General features: G+C 35.4%; 1 protein-coding gene across 1 annotated transcript; it reads right to left on the minus strand.

Annotated features, from left to right (window-relative positions):
• Positions 1-2,692: 2,692 nt before the first annotated feature.
• Positions 2,693-11,363, minus strand: LOC114541133 (fibrillin-2-like; the record flags this gene model as incomplete). The annotated part of the gene is made up of 13 exons (XM_028561120.1): positions 11,310-11,363; positions 11,138-11,147; positions 10,558-10,680; positions 10,383-10,508; positions 8,080-8,207; positions 7,207-7,329; positions 5,748-5,830; positions 5,546-5,640; positions 5,071-5,193; positions 4,486-4,608; positions 3,903-4,025; positions 3,362-3,438; positions 2,693-2,815 (listed from the first exon to the last, which is right to left on the minus strand). Coding segments are annotated over exons 1-13 (1,311 nt in total), but the record flags the coding sequence as incomplete, so codon positions are not given.
• Between the last annotated feature and the right edge of the window lie 7,826 nt (positions 11,364-19,189).

The following is a 19,189-nucleotide window of genomic DNA, read 5'->3' on the forward strand; positions in this document are numbered from 1 at the left end:
ATTATATATATATATATATATATTATGTATATATACACCCGTTTGCAAAAACGTTGGCCGCAGATAGATATATAGATAGATATACCCGAAATCTAATTAGAATTGCATATGTTGTGTAATATGATTGAAATCCCATGCAAATGTATTCATATGCAATTCTAATTAGACTTCGAGTATCTATCTATCTAAATGCGGTCAACGTTTTTGCAAATGGGTGTGTATATATATATACATGACGGTACCGATGGTGTGGCCGTTTAGTGCGCGTATTACCTCAGCTGGAATTCACGAAACGAATATATTAATTACTGATGGTGAAACTTAAAACTTTAATGTAATTTATGATAAAATTAACTATATACATATTTAAAAGATTCTAAGTAAAACTAGACCAAAATTAACTATTCTAATCACCATACATTTTCAGATGGACTGTTTAAACTCTTTTTGAAAATATAATGATTGTTGTTCTTCCTAATTTTTATAGAAAAGGAGTACTTTGCACGTAAAGTTAAAATCTAAAAAAGTTTAAAAAACCTCTGCAATTTAACATTTAGTCCAAAATCGTATCTACTTCAAATTATTTTCTATAAAAAGGTGATCTAGATCCCCTTACACTCGCATGTACCGATCTTAGAATTTCGAAAGAGATTTTAGCTGGTTCTCAACCAAGATATGACAACTACATAACGTTCATGATCTCTTTCTGCTAATTTCTGCGCCAGCTGAGTAAGAAACTTTGGCATTCAGACCGATGGTTAAAACTTTACCGATGGTAAATAACCTTTTCCGTGGTTGCGAGAGTATTGGACATGTATAGGGAATTATTCGAGTTAAGCGACAGTTATATTTAGGTCAGTGTTACCTGACATGCGAAAATGAAAGTGTACCGAAAGGTCGACCGGACGACAAACATTGGAATGCAAAGCATTTTAGCATTTGATACAGCTTTTAATTATTAATTTTTATAAAAAAGTATCCTGTAATTGCTCAAATTGCGAGGAAATTTTCCTTTTTGATTGACCCGCCCTTTGTATGTAACGAAACAGCCTATTAACAATCAAATACATGATATTCCAATTTGTTTGGTTTTATGTTTCAGAGGATATAATTTTATACATGTTCGATTTAAAGATAACTAAGATTTAAATCATTTAATGCTCTGAGATGTCGTTCTTATTGATTTTCGATTTTAGGGTGAAACACTGCAAACGATTAACTATTTTGAAAAAAATTAAAACGATTCCTTTCAGATCAGATATTTAAATGTAAAGTCCGTCGCCGTATTTTCTTCTTATTTCAATTTCAGCTGTTGTGGAATATTCACAGTTGCCGCTGACAGAAGTAATGACGACTGATCGAACATGGCAAATCATTCCATTTCCCTGTTGCTCCGTTGAACATTTCCACGCAGTTTTCATGCCCCCCAGTTGTTAGGCTCCCCTGTGTTCCAGTTTTCATAGGAGATCTCCTCATCTCTCACTGTGTAAAAGATGTGGATTTTCGGTACATACCAATCCACGCTGCGTTGACGTTATGTTGTCATAGCCTGATTAGATAATTATTCATATTCGTGTTGTGGAACTGCCAAATGACCGCCACGCTGACGACAGTCGTCTTTCGCACTTTCCATGATCGCAACGCCATTGCTGATATAAAAACAGAGTCCATCGAAAGTCTCCCACCCAAGAGGGCATTTATTAGCTGAAAATATTGTTTAAGATACATTCTCTTTAGTATATCTGTCTCCGACAGATACAACGAAGGTGTAAACATTAATTCGTACAACGCATGCGGAAAACCCTTGTTTCGGTTAAACGAAATTAGTTAAGCATTGATATGGTAACATGTTAGAAAATTTATGTCGGTTGGGAGTTTGGATGGGTGTGTAGAAAAGAGTATGGAAAAAATTGCCAAAATACGACAATTAAGACCTAGATTCTCACCTTATTCGGAGTTTAATTTTTCTCATCTATATAGCCAGTGTTATGTTAATTTATTTATCTATAAAGAGGGAGCCTCTGCAAAACCGGATAATTGGACCTGAGCTTCAAAAATAGATTTCTTTTTTTTTTTCTGCCCTCTGCAAGGAGAATGCCTAACGAAAACTATAGTATACTAAGCGACCGTGAAGAATAAAGTACGAGAGAATCTCAAACCTACGTTGGCCTTAATATTATTTACCACGAAACAGTTCTGTTGTAAATAAAATTCGTTGAAGTAACCCGTGTTTCTCAACCTGTGTTATATACCGCTCTCTGCAAGCATTAAGCACTTTATCCGGACGATTTTGATTTTCTGTCATCGCAATACTATGGCAATACTATGTAAACTTGCATCATTGAAAAATATCAGTATATTTGCTATGTTTTGTTTTTTATTATGTGTATAGAGATTTATGCACAGCAGAATGATGAAATAAAATCGTATTTCATTGTGTAAATTAATTTCATGCAATTTGATTCGACGTAAAATGTTTATCACGTGTGAAAAATGCCATAATTAAATATGGGCTCATATGTACGCTTTTTATTATGAAATTGTTGTAAAGGATCGCAAACTCGCTCGTTCGCTACGCTCACTCGTTCGTTTTGCGATCCTTCACAACTCGTGCATAAAAATCGTACGTACTTGCCAACCATGAAGTAATAATCTCTATTTATTTCACAACTGAAAACAATTTTATAGCTACCTTCGCATTTTCGTCCTTCTCCTGTGTAACCAGGTTGACACTGGCAGTTGAATGAACCTGGAGTGTTGAAGCATTTTGCATTTTTGTCACATTTGTGCGTTCCTTTTTCACATTCGTTGACATCTAGAATAATAATCAAGGTATATATTGAAGTTAAGAACATCATTAGCATCATACATTTACAGGAAACTGCTCGGTCGAGGAATGTAGCTCTTTCAGTATTGTATATAATGCAGTGCAATCAAGGCAGGAACTAGCGTTAAAATATTTATATTCATATAATTCTGTTCTCCAAGAGGGACTTTTTTTAAAAAACGGACACGCACATATATATAGCCTATATATATAGCAACATAACTTAATTGGAGGGGGGCGGATGTTATTCATTTTTTCGCCTTATTCACAAGATCTATGAGATTATTTTTAAGCTTTAGCTTATCCAGTTTTAATCTAAACGCCTTTTGGACAACCGGCCCCTGAACTAACCTATGCAAATACTACGATAAATAGCGTAGTTTCTTTTTGTGGCAGTATTATGTAATCTCAGAATATTTCAAAAATATCAGTATATATAGTGCCATGTTTTGTTTTTTATTTTACAACTAAAAACAATTTTATAGCTACCTTCGCATATCCGTCCTTCTCCTATGTAACCAGGTTGACACTGACAGTTGAATGAGCCTGGAGTGTTGGTGCATTTTGCATTTTTGTCACATTTGTGCGATCTTTTTCACATTCGTCGACATCTAGAATAATAATCAAGGTATATTGAAGTTGAGAACATCATTAGCATCATGTAGCTATTTCATTATTATTTTGTAATGCAGAGCAATCAAGGCAGGAACTAGCGTTAAAATATTTATATTCATATAATCCTGTTCTCCAAGAGGGACTTTTTTTAAAAAACGTACACACACACATATATATATATATATATAGCACATAACTTAATTGGAGGGGGGCGGATGTTATTCATTTTTTGCCTTATTCACAAGATATATGAGAGTATTTTTAAGCTTTAGCTTATCCAGCTTTAATCTAAACGCTTTTTGGACAACCGGCCCTGAACTAACCTATGCAAATACTACGATAAATAGCGTAGTTTCTTTTTGTGGCAGTATTATGTAATCTCAGAATATTTCAAAATATCAGTATATATAGTGCCATGTTTTTGTTTTTATTTTACAACTAAAAACAATTTTATAGCTACCTTCGCATATCCGTCCTTCTCCTATGTAACCAGGTTGACACTGACAGTTGAATGAGCCTGGAGTGTTGGTGCATTTTGCATTTTTGTCACATTTGTGCGATCTTTTTTCACATTCGTCGACATCTAGAATAATAATCAAGGTATATTGAAGTTGAGAACATTAGCATCATGTAGCTATTTCATTATTATTTTGTAATGCAGAGCAATCAAGGCAGGAACTAGCGTTAAAATATTTATATTCATATAATCCTGTTCTCCAAGAGGGACTTTTTTTAAAAAACGTACACACACACACATATATATATATATAGCACATAACTTAATTGGAGGGGGGCGGATGTTATTCATTTTTTGCCTTATTCACAAGATATATGAGAGTATTTTTAAGCTTTAGCTTATCCAGCTTTAATCTAAACGCCTTTTGGACAACCGGCCCTGAACTAACCTATGCAAATACTACGATAAATAGCGTAGTTTCTTTTTGTGGCAGTATTATGTAATCTCAGAATATTTCAAAAATATCAGTATATATAGTGCCATGTTTTGTTTTTTATTTTACAACTAAAAACAATTTTATAGCTACCTTCGCATATCCGTCCTTCTCCTGTGTAACCAGGTTGACACTGACAGTTGAATGAGCCCCGAGTGTTGGTGCATTTTGCATTTTTGTCACATTTGTGCGATCTTTTTTCACATTCGTCGACATCTAGAATAATAATCAAAGTATATTGAAGTTGAGAACATCATTAGCATCATGTAGCTATTTCATTATTATTTTGTAATGCAGAGCAATCAAGGCAGGAACTAGCGTTAAAATCTTTATATTCATATAATCCTGTTCTCCAAGAGGGACTTTTTTTAAAAAACGTACACACACATATATATATATATATATAGCTACATAACTTAATTGGAGGGGGGCGGATGTTATTCATTTTTTCGCCTTATTCACAAGATATATGAGAGTATTTTTAAGCTTTAGCTTATCCAGCTTTAATCTAAACGCCTTTTGGACATCCGGCCCCTGAACTAACCTGTGCCAATACTACGATAAATAGCGTAGTTTCTTTTTGTGGCAGTGTTATGTAATCTCAGAATATTTCAAAAATATCAGTATAGTGCCATATTTTGTTTTTTATTTTACAACTAAAAACAATTTTATAGCTACCTTCGCATATCCGTCCTTCTCCTGTGTGACCAGGTTGACACTGACAGTTGAATGAGCCTGGAGTGTTGGTGCATTTTGCATTTTTGTCACATTTGTGCGTTCCTTTTTCACATTCGTCGATGTCTAGAATAATAATCAAGGTATAATTATTCAAGTTAAGAACTGATTATTAGCATCATAAATTTACTGGAAACAGCTTGGTTGAGGATAGTATAGTTATTTCATTTTTTTGTAATGCAGTACAATCAAGGCAGGAACTAGCGTTAAACTATATTCATACTTATATACGTCCGCCATTGGACAAATGAGCTGTAATATTTCAATGTAAATAGTTTATTGGTCAAGGGAAGTATACATTAACTGCGTATATGCAGTTTCATTCATTCACAAGATCTATGAGAGCATTTTTAAACTTTGGCTTATCCAGCATTTAACCTGAACGCCTTTCGGACAACCGGACCCTGCATGATCTAACCTGTGCAATTTGTTCCATTTCCTTCATATCCAGTCCGACATTCACAAATGTACGAACCATTCGTGTTTGTACAGTTTGCATTGTAACCACATGGACTATGTGCACATTCATTGATATCTGCAAAGTTTACTCATATAAGACTCCTTATATCTGAACATAAATTGCTGAATGTTTGCTTTCAAAATGTTCATCCCACTCCTACTCCCTATCCAATGTTGAGAACGATACTAATAATGGCTTAGTTAATGTTGCGAGATAATTATCGTAAAAGTAATCCGACAGAACCTACAAAGTATTTGATTAATAATTTATACTTAAAACAATGAAAAGTATTGGATTAATATATTCAAGACAATGTACCCCACTGCGTTGAATATTGAAATGGTGAATAACTATTTACGCTAGCGCTAATTTCAATCTTGGTAGATGTACCGGGAGGCGCAAAAAAACGTCAACCCTGTTTGATTGAGTATAACTTCAAAATTAAAAGAGCTATTACACTAAAATTATGTTTTTGTATTTTCTGATCTTTGAATTAAATTTTCATATATATACCATGCCGTTTTTCATGCAAATTTGACCGAGATAACGCGGTTTCAATTTAAGAATGCATTTTTGAAAAGTATAAAAATTAGCTAAAATGGCATATTAAAGTGAGTTGATAAATCCTAGTATTTTATGGCACGGTCGCTATAGTACCAAGCGACCGTGAAGAATGAAAGTACGAGAGAATCTCAAACCTACGTTGGCCTTACTGAGAACACATTTAAGACACGCTATACACCTCAACCATACTTGCTCTTTCCGCAATAAATCAAGGAAAAACGCCTCGGAGCTAAGCAAACATATTTGGAAATTAAAGGACTCTAATACACCACACACTATTGGTTGGATAATAATTAAAAAATCACAACCGTTTTGTAATAAAACTGAACGCTGTAATTTATGCCTATCCAATAAATCTATTATAATATGTCATCCCGAATTAAGCTTTTTGAATAAGCGTAATGAACTTGTTCCAATACATGCAGGCATCGAAAGAAGTTTTTGTTAAGTAATACCTAGTAACCAACTACATGTAATATGACCTAATTATAAGCCTCTTGTATACAGTTGTTGTGCTGTTGTTATAATATGTTGTTATCATATATTATTTACCACGAAACATTTCTGTTGTAAATAAAATTCGTTGAAGTAAACGGCGTTTCTCAACCTGTGTTATACCGCTCTGTGCAAGCATTGAGCACTCTATCCGGACGATTTTTATTTTCTGTCATCACAGTACTGCAATACTATGTAAACTTAGCATCATTAAAAAATATCAGTATATATTGCTATGTTTTGTTTTTCATTATATGCGTATAGAGATTTATGCACAGCAGAATGATGTAATAAAATCGTATTTCACTGTGTAAATTAATTTCATGCAATTTGATTCGACGTAAAATGTTTATCACGTGTGAAAAATGCCATAATTAAATATGGGCTCATATGTACGCTTTTTATTATGAAATCGTTGTGAAGGATCGCAAACTCGCTCGTTCGCTACGCTCACTCGTTCGTTTTGCGATCCTTCACAACTCGTGCAAAAAATCGTACGTACTTGCCAACCATGAAGTAATCTCTATTTATTTCACAACTGAAAACAATTTTATAGCTACCTTCGCATTTTCGTCCTTCTCCTGTGTAACCAGGTTGACACTGGCAGTTGAATGAACCTGGAGTGTTGAAGCATTTTGCATTTTTGTCACATTTGTGCGTTCCTTTTTCACATTCGTCGACATCTAGAATAATAATCAAGGTATATTGAAGTTTAGAACATCATTAGCATCATACATTTACAGGAAACTGCTCGGTCGAGGAATGTAGCTCTTTCAGTATTTGTATACAATGCAGTGCAATCAAGGCAGGAACTACCGTTAAAATATTTATATTCATATAATCCTGTTCTCCAAGAGGGACTTTTTTAAAAAACGTACACGCACATATATATATTATATATATATATATAATATATATATATATATATATATATATATATATATATATATATATATATATATATCCAAATGTAATTGTTTGTAATGGATAAAAGAGTGCTCAATACTAATTACAAGTAGAGCGAGTCATTTATTGAAGCGACGACAATATTTTAAGATAAATTCAATATATATAATATATTATTTATATATATATAATATATTATATATATATATATAATATATATATATATATATATATATATATATATATATATATAGCTACACAACTTAATTGGAGGGGGACGGATGTTATTCATTTTTTCGCCTTATTCACAAGATCTATGAGAGTATTTTTAAGCTTTAGCTTATCCAGTTTTAATCTAAACGCCTTTTGGACAACCGGCCCCTGAACTATAACCTGTGCAAATACTACGATAAATAGCGTAGTTTCTTTTTGTGGCAGTATTATGTAATCTCAGAATATTTCAAAAATATCAGTATAGTGCCATGTTTTGTTTTTTATTTTACAACTAAAAACAATTTTATAGCTACCTTCGCATATCCGTCCTTCTCCTGTGTAACCAGGTTTGACAGACACTGACAGTTGAATGAGCCTGGAGTGTTGGTGCATTTTGCATTTTTGTCACATTTGTGCGTTCCTTTTTCACATTCGTCGACATCTAGAATAATAATCAAGGTATATTGAACTTGAGAACATCATTAGCATCATGTAGCTATTTCATTATTATTTTGTAATGCAGAGCAATCAAGGCAGGAACTAGCGTTAAATAATTATATATGTAATACTTATATATATATATATAGATATAAGGAATAATTCTTGGAATAATTCGAGCCGGGAACAGTTTTTATAGACGAGCAATTGATGAATTTCAGTGCGGATTACGAAGTATTATTTTATGTATATAAAGCGCAAACTTGACCAAATTGACCTTCTCGCTGCTTCGCACACAGCGGCATACCCGAAGGTTTGACTTTAGAACCTTGGAGACAAAGTTATCATCTGCATATGGATGCAATTTTTTATTTCAATTTTGGTCAAACAAACGCGAATTTTGCTCCCGAACTTTGTAAATTTAGTGCACTTCCGCAACCTGCACAGAGGGGTGGCTTTCAAGGCTGACATCTTGTCAACTAAGCAATCAATGAATTTGACATTTTATGGTTTTATAAGTGGCAAACAAATGGCGAATAAAACGCTTTGCCAGCGCGTTTAGTTTTGATACGGTGCAGTCCTAAATATTGCGAAATTTCGGCCTTGAAAGGGATGACCAAATAGGCCGGCTCGGCACAAGAAAGTTCGAGATTCTAGGAAAGCGAAAAAAAAATTTTTAAAAAAGAAATCCATTTTTATTAGTTCTGTACCAGATCCTTTTGATGTGCCAAGTTTCAGAGAAATTGTTTTTCTGACGTGAAATTCGACGGACCGCTGTTAGGGAGACTGTCACTTAAGTTTTGCATTGTATCATGACAACAGCGTTGGCGATCAAAAATCACTCGCAAATCACACGCGTTGGGGGCACATTTACATTTTTGTTATGCTTCTAAAATATAGCTAGAGCATTTACGAGCCACATCTGACAGTTGTATATTTGCCGATGCCCGCCTGCAACGAATAGTAACGAGAATCGTAACGTACCTAAAATGAGCAAGATCAGTAAAATTCAAAGAATATATTTAATTTTCTACACGATATGACCATCATAGAAATATTCTTTCTTAGCAACACACTTGGCATCTCGAGTTCAGTGCGGAGCCAAGAACGATAATTAGGGCGGCCATATCCATATATTCGTGATACCCAGGATTAATTCATTTTCAAATCAGTTGCCTTTACAGTCTGTTAACATGAATATATGCACCCCCAGCCAATTATCGATGCTAGCTACGCCACTGTTCGAGTTTCCCTGAAAATTTCAGTCGTTAAAGATGGATAAAATTGACGATATTTTGAACGTCGACAAACATGACTTCTTAAATTATTGGGAGTTGTATAATTACATGTTGTGCCACGCTAACTTGTGCATGTTTTGTTATATATGATGGGTGCATGCTAAAATTGTAGAATATATAAAATTCAGTATAGAGCTAATTGAGTCGGAATATCACTTTTCCTTATATAGGAGAAAAATTATTTTTTTCCACAAATATTTTTGATATGCCGTTTGAAAATATGTTTTGCCATTCGTATAATTATATAATTATACCGAACAATATTTAACGTAAACGTTATAAAATAATATTCAATATAACAGTATAATCAAGTTATCAAAGATCCTGGACTAGCAGCGGTGTATATATAACTAGAACGATAATTGGAGGGGGGGGGGGGTTAGGGAATATTCATATATTTAGTTCTACCACACGGAATTCTTTTGTAAAGGAATATATTTTTGGTCCAACGATTAACGATGGCATATCGCTCTTCAACGATAAAAATGTAAAATATATTACACAATATCGTGGTCGCTGTTCCACCTTTTTCCCTTAATTTGCATGGTCATGTGGCAACAGTTAATTTGAAATTAATGTAGTGTGCAGTGCTTAAAGCAGCTTTGCTCTCAATGTTTATTCCTTTGTATAGCTGTTTTAGAAAAAGGGGACTTAAAGGAAAAATCAAACCACCTGTAGTAGCAAATACTTTTGCTTGTATTCTAAAATTTTAAATGATTATATTTTTTCGTCGCAATAGATAGCCGTTGTCGTTTAGATTGCCAAACTCTTTAATTTAGGGGGTCAGGAAAAATTTCGTTAAACAACGAGTCAACTTGTCTTATTATGAAATAAATTCAAGTGTGTATATATGATAATTCTGGGATAAAATCGACAGGTACCTGAATCTGCCATGCTCAGGTTTTTCGGACTGCTTTTGTTCCGTTTTTTGTTTGAATATCTTACATATTTCTTCAATATGGACTGATGATCGGAATGATTGATTATGAAAATTGCCTTAAGTTGCCCTAAAAATACAACAGCGATGCAGAATTAAAAGATGAAAAATAATTGTACCGTTGCATTTCTTTCCATTTCCTTCGTAACCAATTTGACACTGGCAGTTATATGAACCTGGTGTGTTGCTACAATTTGCCTTTGTGTTACATTGGTGTGTACCTTTGCGACACTCATCGACATCTGAAATAAAATTTATAATAAAACTTAGTTTCATATGAAAAGAAAGAAGAAATTGGAAGAAAAATACCATGAAAATGAATTACCTCCGACCATAAATATATGCAGACGACGTATATGCAGATTAGGATTTGCATTTTTTTAAAAAGTTGCACTATATTTTTTTACTTTGAACAGCGACCTGTGTTAAAACTTTTTGCTATTGTTCAATTTGCCAAAAGGACTCCAAATGCGAAAAACGTGATTAAAAACGAAATTTTTGCTTTGTTACGTGCTTTGTAATCTGCTTGAAGTGTAGAAAATAAAAATATTTTGAACCTCTTATATGTTGAAAAAATAGATAAGACATTAGTCAGAATGTTATATGCATGCTCTAAGAAGAAATTTTTATTTTCAACTATTGTTTATTCCAATGGGATTACCTGCAAATGCAAATTCTTAATGCGTATTTTTTCCTTACCTTCTGTTACCTATAATTATGAGAAAGAAGAAAATCTGTTCATAGTAAATTCACATATTGCTTCAATCTTTGGTGCATGCAGAGAATGTAAAATGAGTTGTGCGGAATGAGTGAGACTCTTCGTCCTTTATTTTGTTCTATAAACAATGCAGTTATATAACTCGGTTCTTACCAAACGGTCTTCGTAAAAAAACCATCGCCCATTTTTCATTTTTGTTTTGTTCATCTTTACCGTGCTGTTGCTCAACTGACAGTTTGCTCTATAAAGATTGCTTGGTCTCACTCTGTAGTTGTAACCATAGCAATTTTTTGACTAATACAGAGAATATGGCACTCTCCCAAACGATGAATGGTATGATTTGATATAAGTTCGGATGGACGGAGTGCTTGGTTTCCTGCAAAAACGATATAGACTATCACAGTTGATTATATACCAGTTGTCACAGTTTGTAGCTCGTAGCGTTTATTGGCGAAGAGTGAATCGCGTGTGCGAGTGACGAAATCCTGATGTCGCCCGTTTACCCCCTGCAGGACGAAGATATATAAATAATATCTTCATCATTTTTGATCACAATTGCTTCATCATTTACACATTAAAAATTGAAACGGATTAATTCATGAGAAATAGCAATTTTAATCATGCATGCGCACGTGGGCATACGATCTTTAGACTAGGTCTCCTTTAATAAGTACATAATTATTATAAGGAATAGATATTTCATTGTTTAACTTGTTGTTAGTTTTTCCTTGACAGGTGGTATCGACCGTCGATATTTCGACAGGTCTTTGTGTCCACAAAACCAGTGGCGTCGCCAGTGGGGTGGCAGCCAGTCTGACGAATTTGTTCCGCTATGTAAACTTCGTGTTATTATAGTTATTCATTTCTTTAGAAATTCATTGTTTTCACAGTCAATAAACGCTAAAATATTAGCATAGCGGGACAAATCGTCAGGCTGGCTGCGCTACTGGTGGCAGCGTCATATCGCCAGCATCAATAAGTGCGGTGGGCATGTTCATATATTCACGTTCCCAGGCCGTTAACGTTAAAACAATCTATTTGAAAGAAACATAATGTAAAACACGAATATAATGAATAGAGTCCCCCCCCCACTTATCAAGTTGGAGACGCCACTACATAAAACATAAATTTTATGTTTCAGTCTCGTCAAATAAGTGTTAAATGTTATAATTTTCATGGGTTTTTTATGGGTGAACGATCGTTGTCCGCGGTTCCATGTTAAATAAAAAAAAGGAAGCGATCCAAATTTTTTCAGATCGGATCACATTGCCGGATTTCAAGCTTGGCATCGCGTCACAAGAATTGCCCAATTCAAAATTGGGTTTAAGCTAGGGCAGGGATATTAGATGATGGAAGAACATAACTAAGTATATGCAGCCAGGGGCGTACTTTAGGCGGTGCGGCACTCCCCCCAGCAGCTCATGATAAATTAAACTTATAGTCAGTTCGAAGACCTATATTGGCTGAGGGAAGCCTGATGCTCATCTGGCCGATTTTTATTAGTATTTCGTGCCGAGCTTTGTCTTGAATTATGCGCTATGAAATTTTTGGTTAACATATAAAGTATAACCTAAAAAAAAACTCATGTACGGCAGATACAGTGTGCTCTTTGAGGCAGTTAAATTGTGTATACTCATGTTTGTATAATAACACATCCGCAGAAAAAATTTTACGAAAGAATCAGGGGAATTTAGAGCGATTAAACTTAAAAGTCCTGATAATAATTATTAAACTTAATGTATATACGCCATTTGTAATAACAGGAACTTGCCGTTCAACCGAACGCTTGGCTTGCAATTTTTCACCGAATCGAGCAATTTATGCCGTAATAGAAGCCTTTCTAGAAATAATTGCAGCCTAAAATCAAGTTTCCGAAGTATTAAATTCTTATTAAATTAAAATTCATGGAGCTTTGACAACTCGCCAGGTGGACATTCGTGTCTCCGCTAAAATTATTACGCTTACTCTTGTAAATTAGAGTCATAGCGCTTAGGATACCCCCGATATTGAATTTTTTCAATAAGTATAATAATACTAGCATATTAACGACTAGATTCAATTTAAGACCATCATCTTGATTTAGAGAGTGTAGTCCAAATACTCCACAGAAAAGCTCGCGAGTCGCGAATAAACAAAAAAAAAGGATGGAGAATGTTTAAGCGCCTACCTTCACTGATTCTCTTAAAATTCCTCGATGTACATGGTTTGCCATTTTCCGCATGTTGTGAATTCACCTTTGGCAAAATTACCACAAACAATAAGATGGAAATTAACATTTTGCACAAAAAGTATAATGCGATGTGTTCCGTCTGTGCTTCAATAAGTCAATGTGCGGCAATTAATTGCACCAGGCATCTATAACAATGCTTTATTTACATAACAGGTGTTGAATTGCAAAAGATCCTGAGACATTTTAATTAATTTTCTATTCAACCGAGCTGATTGAAGTCTAAAAACTGAAAATGAAAAACTGAATTATCACATCCTTTATTGCACGGCAGTAGAAAATTTTAGTTAAAAACATTTGTTTAATATTATTTGACATTTTATGATATTGAAAACTCTCGTGTATACAACAATTGATTATTATACTAAGTGCATATTTGGATTATAGTCCAAGCAGTTCAGTTACTTTTAGCCTTTTGCTAACAGTTTCCTGTAGGTACAGTACTGCTCAGAAGTAACCTAATGCGACGAACGCGTTGAGACCGCGTTCCCGAACGCGTTCAGAACGCGTTTTCGAACGCGTTCCGAACCGAGTTCCGAACGCGTTCCGAACGCGTTCCGAAATGCGTTCCGAACGCGTTCCAGAACGTGTTCTGAACGCGTTCCCGGACGCGTTCCGAACGCGTTCCAGTGTTTTCACTTAGACGCTTCGTGTGCCTTCGGAAATTCCGAATAAATTATCGAGCAGCTAGACAATATGCTTATGCTACGGTTCTTAATTCCGCTTTTAGCCTGCGGGACCAGCGCTATTTTATTTCGCAAAAATAAGCGCATATGTGACTGCGGTGTATCTCATTCGAAAATGATACTAATATGTATGTAGCATCTTGAGAAATTCGGACTTGATGGCCTTAGGATATGCTATGCTTAACCAAAGCCAGTATTTGACAGGGAAAACGCTGTTAAAATTAGATGACTCTTATCGCCGTCTTTGATCAAAGAAACTTTCGGTAGTTAATAAACCATTGTTTTTTTTATTAATAATAATAATAATAATAATAATTAATAATAATTTATTTATCCATCTTAGGTATAAAATTACAATGGATTTACAATTACTAAATATGATTAAAATGTATGTATATATACAAATATAATAAATTTACGATTTTAAAATTATGTCTATAATAGTGCATTAGTCCTTGGAATAAACGAAAGTTTATGCCTATTGGTATGAGAAAAGAACTGCGGTAGAGTGCTTGGAGTTCTTAGATCATATGTTGTCGTCACAATATCTGTTATGTGTTTCCTGCAAGGGTGCGTCTCATTATCCATAATTTTCTTGTATTCACGTATGGCGAGCATGTCACGACGTTGTTCAAGAGACTGAAATGGATCAGACGGCAAAGCAAGTATTTTTAGACTTCGAGTTTGAATGTTCTCCACCTCATCTATTAAATATTGTGGTAAACCACTCCAAATTGGGGCTGCATATTCCAAAACTGGCCTAATTTTTGTGAAATAACAAGTTAAACCTACTTCCGTCGGTAGGTTTGCTCGCCGGCATTCCCGGAGGTGGAATAAACGTTTGTTTGCCTTTTTAGTAATTTCTTCAACGTGTGTGTTCCATTTAAGGGTATCGTTACACCAAAGGCCCAGCAGCTTGAACGTTTTTACTCTTTCAATCGTATCATTACCAATCATAAGTGAAGGTGGTGCAGGAATTCCTTCTTTGAAACAGATCCACATATCTTTAGTCTTTTTTATATTAAGTTCCATCTTGTTTCTAAGTGCCCAGTCATTCGTTGCATCTAACACCGTTTGCATGTTGCCAGTGGAGCAATATGAGATTGCCTCATCCTGAGTGCAATCATCTGCATATTTGTATGTATTAATCTGCAAATGGTTGGGAATGCAATCTTCAAGATCGTTAACATAGACATTAAACATTGGTGAGATGACAGAGCCCTGAGGGACTCCAGAAGGACAGGACCTAATAGATGATAAACTCGCACCTATTTTTACTCGCTGGCTTCTTCCTTCTAAAAAACTCCTCGTCCATAACCAAAAGCATTTAGATACATTCATTTCAGCTAATTTTCTTAGGAGCAAACCATGGTCAACCATATCGAAAGCTTTACGAAAGTCAATAAATAAGGCATGAATTCCCATTCTTCCATCCCGTGAATTTTCGGTCTTATTGTACCAATTTTGGGTAATACTCGCTAACGCAGATACTGTTGATCTTCCTTTTGTGAATGCATGTTGATTATCTTTGATGTTAAGGTCATTTTATTCAGTTTAAGTTGTATGGTTTCCAAGATTTTTGCCATTTGCGGTAATACAGAGATTTGCCGGAAATCATTGTCAATATCATTCGGGGGTATACTTTGGGCGTGACTTGTAGAGAGTCGGGTATTTAGACTGGGAAATGCTAGAGCAGATGATATTATGAATAATAGGGGCAAGCTCTTCACTGTAACGTCTCAGTAGCCATGCAGGAATGTCGTCCGAACCGCTTGCTTTCTTAGGGTTTAAGTGTTTAAGAATTGCCTTAATTTGTCCAATCGAAGGTAACAGCGGCTTGGTATCCTTGAGTAAATGTTCAATTTCCTCTAGTTTTGGTTTTTCATTAGGAGTGGTGCTCTGCCAAGGCTTGGTGAAACTTTGTTGTAAGCGTTCAGCTAGGTCATCTGTGGGGGCTGCTGAAGATTGGAAGTTACAATCATTAGCAGCCACAAGTTCATATATAATTTTATACCACTTTGCCGGGTTTGTTTTACGTGTATCTTCCGCTTTCGATTGATAATACGTTTTCTTAGCACTAGATATAAGTGAAGAAACTTTGTCACATAATAATTGGTATCTTGATCTGTTCCCTGACGTAAACGCTTTTTGTCTGGCCTTTATTTCTTGCTTTATACGCGGGGTCATCCAAGGTTTATCTGAAGGATGAAAACGTACAGTACGTTTGGGCAGCGTTTTATCAAGAATACGCGTGATCATACTTGTGAATGCCGAAACTTTATCGTCAAACTTTATCGTTTTTAGTTTTTAGTTTGTATACATTTAAACAGTGTATACAGTAGTCACGGTAATTACCGTATTTCGAATTGTATTCATATCATACTGTGCCTTACATATAAAACAATTGAGGTTCCGATATTGTGTAACGAAGGCCTGAATTATAATGATCGACCCGTGCTCTCAGCTAAGCTATTTCAGTTAACAATTGCATGTTTGTTCATACCTGCACTTCATTCCTTGTCGGCGACAACACAGCAGCATTCAAACTGTATCGAAGTCCATTTTTGTATTTTGTGAATGAATTTTAGTGACTGGCAAAGAAATTTGCTTGTTGCTTAGTGTTCGTTTACACGAACAACAATTCTTCACATCTGTGACAATGACAATGTGTAATTAGTTATGCTTGCCGGTTTTGCATGATATCTTGCGAGGTCTAATCACTCTGATGTGATCAAAAAGTAATTCCAATAATTACAGAAACGTTCGATATTTTAAAAGTTAAACAATTGTGTTTGTGTTTGCACTGTAAAGTGTTTTAAAATTGACACTTGAGTTGAGGCAACATAGAACGCCAAAGTTTGAGGCATCAAGTACGGTTTTTACTGATCACAGGCTCAGTCTATCACAGAAACTATAGTATTGATAGACACAGTTGTTTTTGGTCTTTGTTTATATATATTTATCGTAGGCTTAAGACAGAGTAGGGAGATTACAGTATCTCGAATTTTATTCACATCACATGTGAACAATTGAGGTTTTGATGCTGTCAAAACATGATTTAGAGCCGTACGCCTACGCTGCACTTGTTTGTGAAACGACAAAAACAAAAAGCAATTTTATTATGAGATAACATTTTCCTTATAACATTAACAATAACTTTACCGGCGAACTATCGTCACATTCCAAGGCAATTTTAACTTAGGCAACTTAATTGCCGAAAAGATTAAGTTTTAGTCATGGCTACACGTGAAATTCAGCGTCAACGAAATGCGAAGAGAATGCTCGTATATTTCGAAAGTGACCAAACTACATCAATTCTTGATACGACAAAGTTTCGTCTGTAAATATCACGTTCTCAAACTTATCCAGCTCATGCACTCAAGGCCTTCAAACAGAAAACCAACCGTTTCATTTTGTTTGGCTCTCGGACAAACTGGCAATATCTGGCGTTTTCTTTTTTCCAATCCAGCTTCCGCCTTGCTGGTCTAATTGTTGCGGTCGATACATCAATTCCACAATCTACGGAAGTCTTTTCTTTTAACTCACGGGATGTTAACTCGTCATTTTCTTTCATTTTTCATTATAAAATTGCCATGCTCCTCGCTTAGTTTCGGCTTTCGACCACTCCGAGCACCGTCCACGAGGCTACCCGTCTTTCGATATCGCAAGAGAAACAGAGAAATAGCCGACGTTGAGGTTTAATTCCTTCCTCAAGAAGAATTTCTTTTATTTTTTGTGTGTATTTCCGGTGGATTTAAATAAATAACCCTTTTTCTAGCGTAACTAAGAGCTTCGCAATTTATAAAGCATAGATTAAACCACAGTGTGAATTAAACTAAATCGGGAATATCCGGGTATAGACGACAAGATCCGGAGTCGATAGCCGATGAATATCGAATGCATGCCGGAACGCGTTCTGAAACGCGTTCGGAACGCGTTTTTGATTAGGTTATTTCTGAGCATTACTGTACATGTCCTTTGCTGCATCGATCAGTCTTCTATCTTCTGTTCAATTTCAACGTTCTTTCTTCAACCGTATTATTGCTGTTCTGAACAACTGAAGTTATCCCACCTGCGCTTAAGCTGTGCAAACCATAATTCTTTGCGTCGTAACCAAGTGATGGCATGGATTCTTTAAAAATTTCTCTACGTACACCTTGAATAAGATAGTTCTCCTTTCCTTAAAACGTACGTTCTTGATTTATCTTTCGAAACGTCACAGGAAAAAAAAATTGGAACTAAGCTAGCTGTGACGGTATATCTCCGCCGCCTCCATATATCTTACAAACATTTCCACTGGGCATTGAGGCACTGCCCTTCCCGATATACATCAGTCTTGCTCTTGAGTATTTTTATATGATCCACATGAAATACAAGCTTGAATTCTTAACTCGTCATAAAGAAAGAGTCCTGCGAATCCCAACGCACATAATGCCGCTACCCTTAGATCTTTCAAGTTGTTTTGGCTTCTTCCAAACTCGTCTATGATATCGATATATTTTATTGCCTGCATGTGATGATTTCCTTCTGTAGTGGGCGACTTACTTGCCTTTTCGAAGCTGTTACGACATTTTTGCAAAAGTCGCCGTCCAAAGGATTATTCTTACTGTCTGGATAAAATCCGTGAAGCAATTTTAGGGCGGCGCTAGCAACAGTAAATAAGGAACCCGAATTTACCGACTGTGCTTGCATGTATGAATAGCGCTAAAACTGGGGCATGAAATGGATATGATAATGCGATTGCTCTTGTGAAAAACAGCTTTATAATGTTTACATAGATTTTTGTTGTAGATTCTGCTGTGGATCCCAACAAAACCCTAATAAATTCACACAAGTTTCGTCTTACTATATCTGGAGCTTCTTTCCATGTTACATGCACTGCTACGTGCATGCAGTGGCGTAGGCGCGTAGCCAGCCTGACGATTTTGTCCAGCTATGTAAATTTCATGTTATTATAGTTATTCATGCATGTCTATAGAAATTTATTGTTTTCACAGGCAATGAACACCAAAATATTAGCATAGCAGGAAAAATCGTCAGGCTGGCTACGCTACTGGCCGCCTATACGTATTACCTGCAACTGATATATCATTAGCATAGCAACAGTTATACGGCGTTGC

Source organism: Dendronephthya gigantea, unplaced genomic scaffold (assembly GCF_004324835.1).
Source record: "Dendronephthya gigantea isolate DGI-Jeju-01 unplaced genomic scaffold, DenGig_1.0 000268F, whole genome shotgun sequence".
Classification (NCBI taxonomy): domain Eukaryota; kingdom Metazoa; phylum Cnidaria; class Anthozoa; order Malacalcyonacea; family Nephtheidae; genus Dendronephthya; species Dendronephthya gigantea.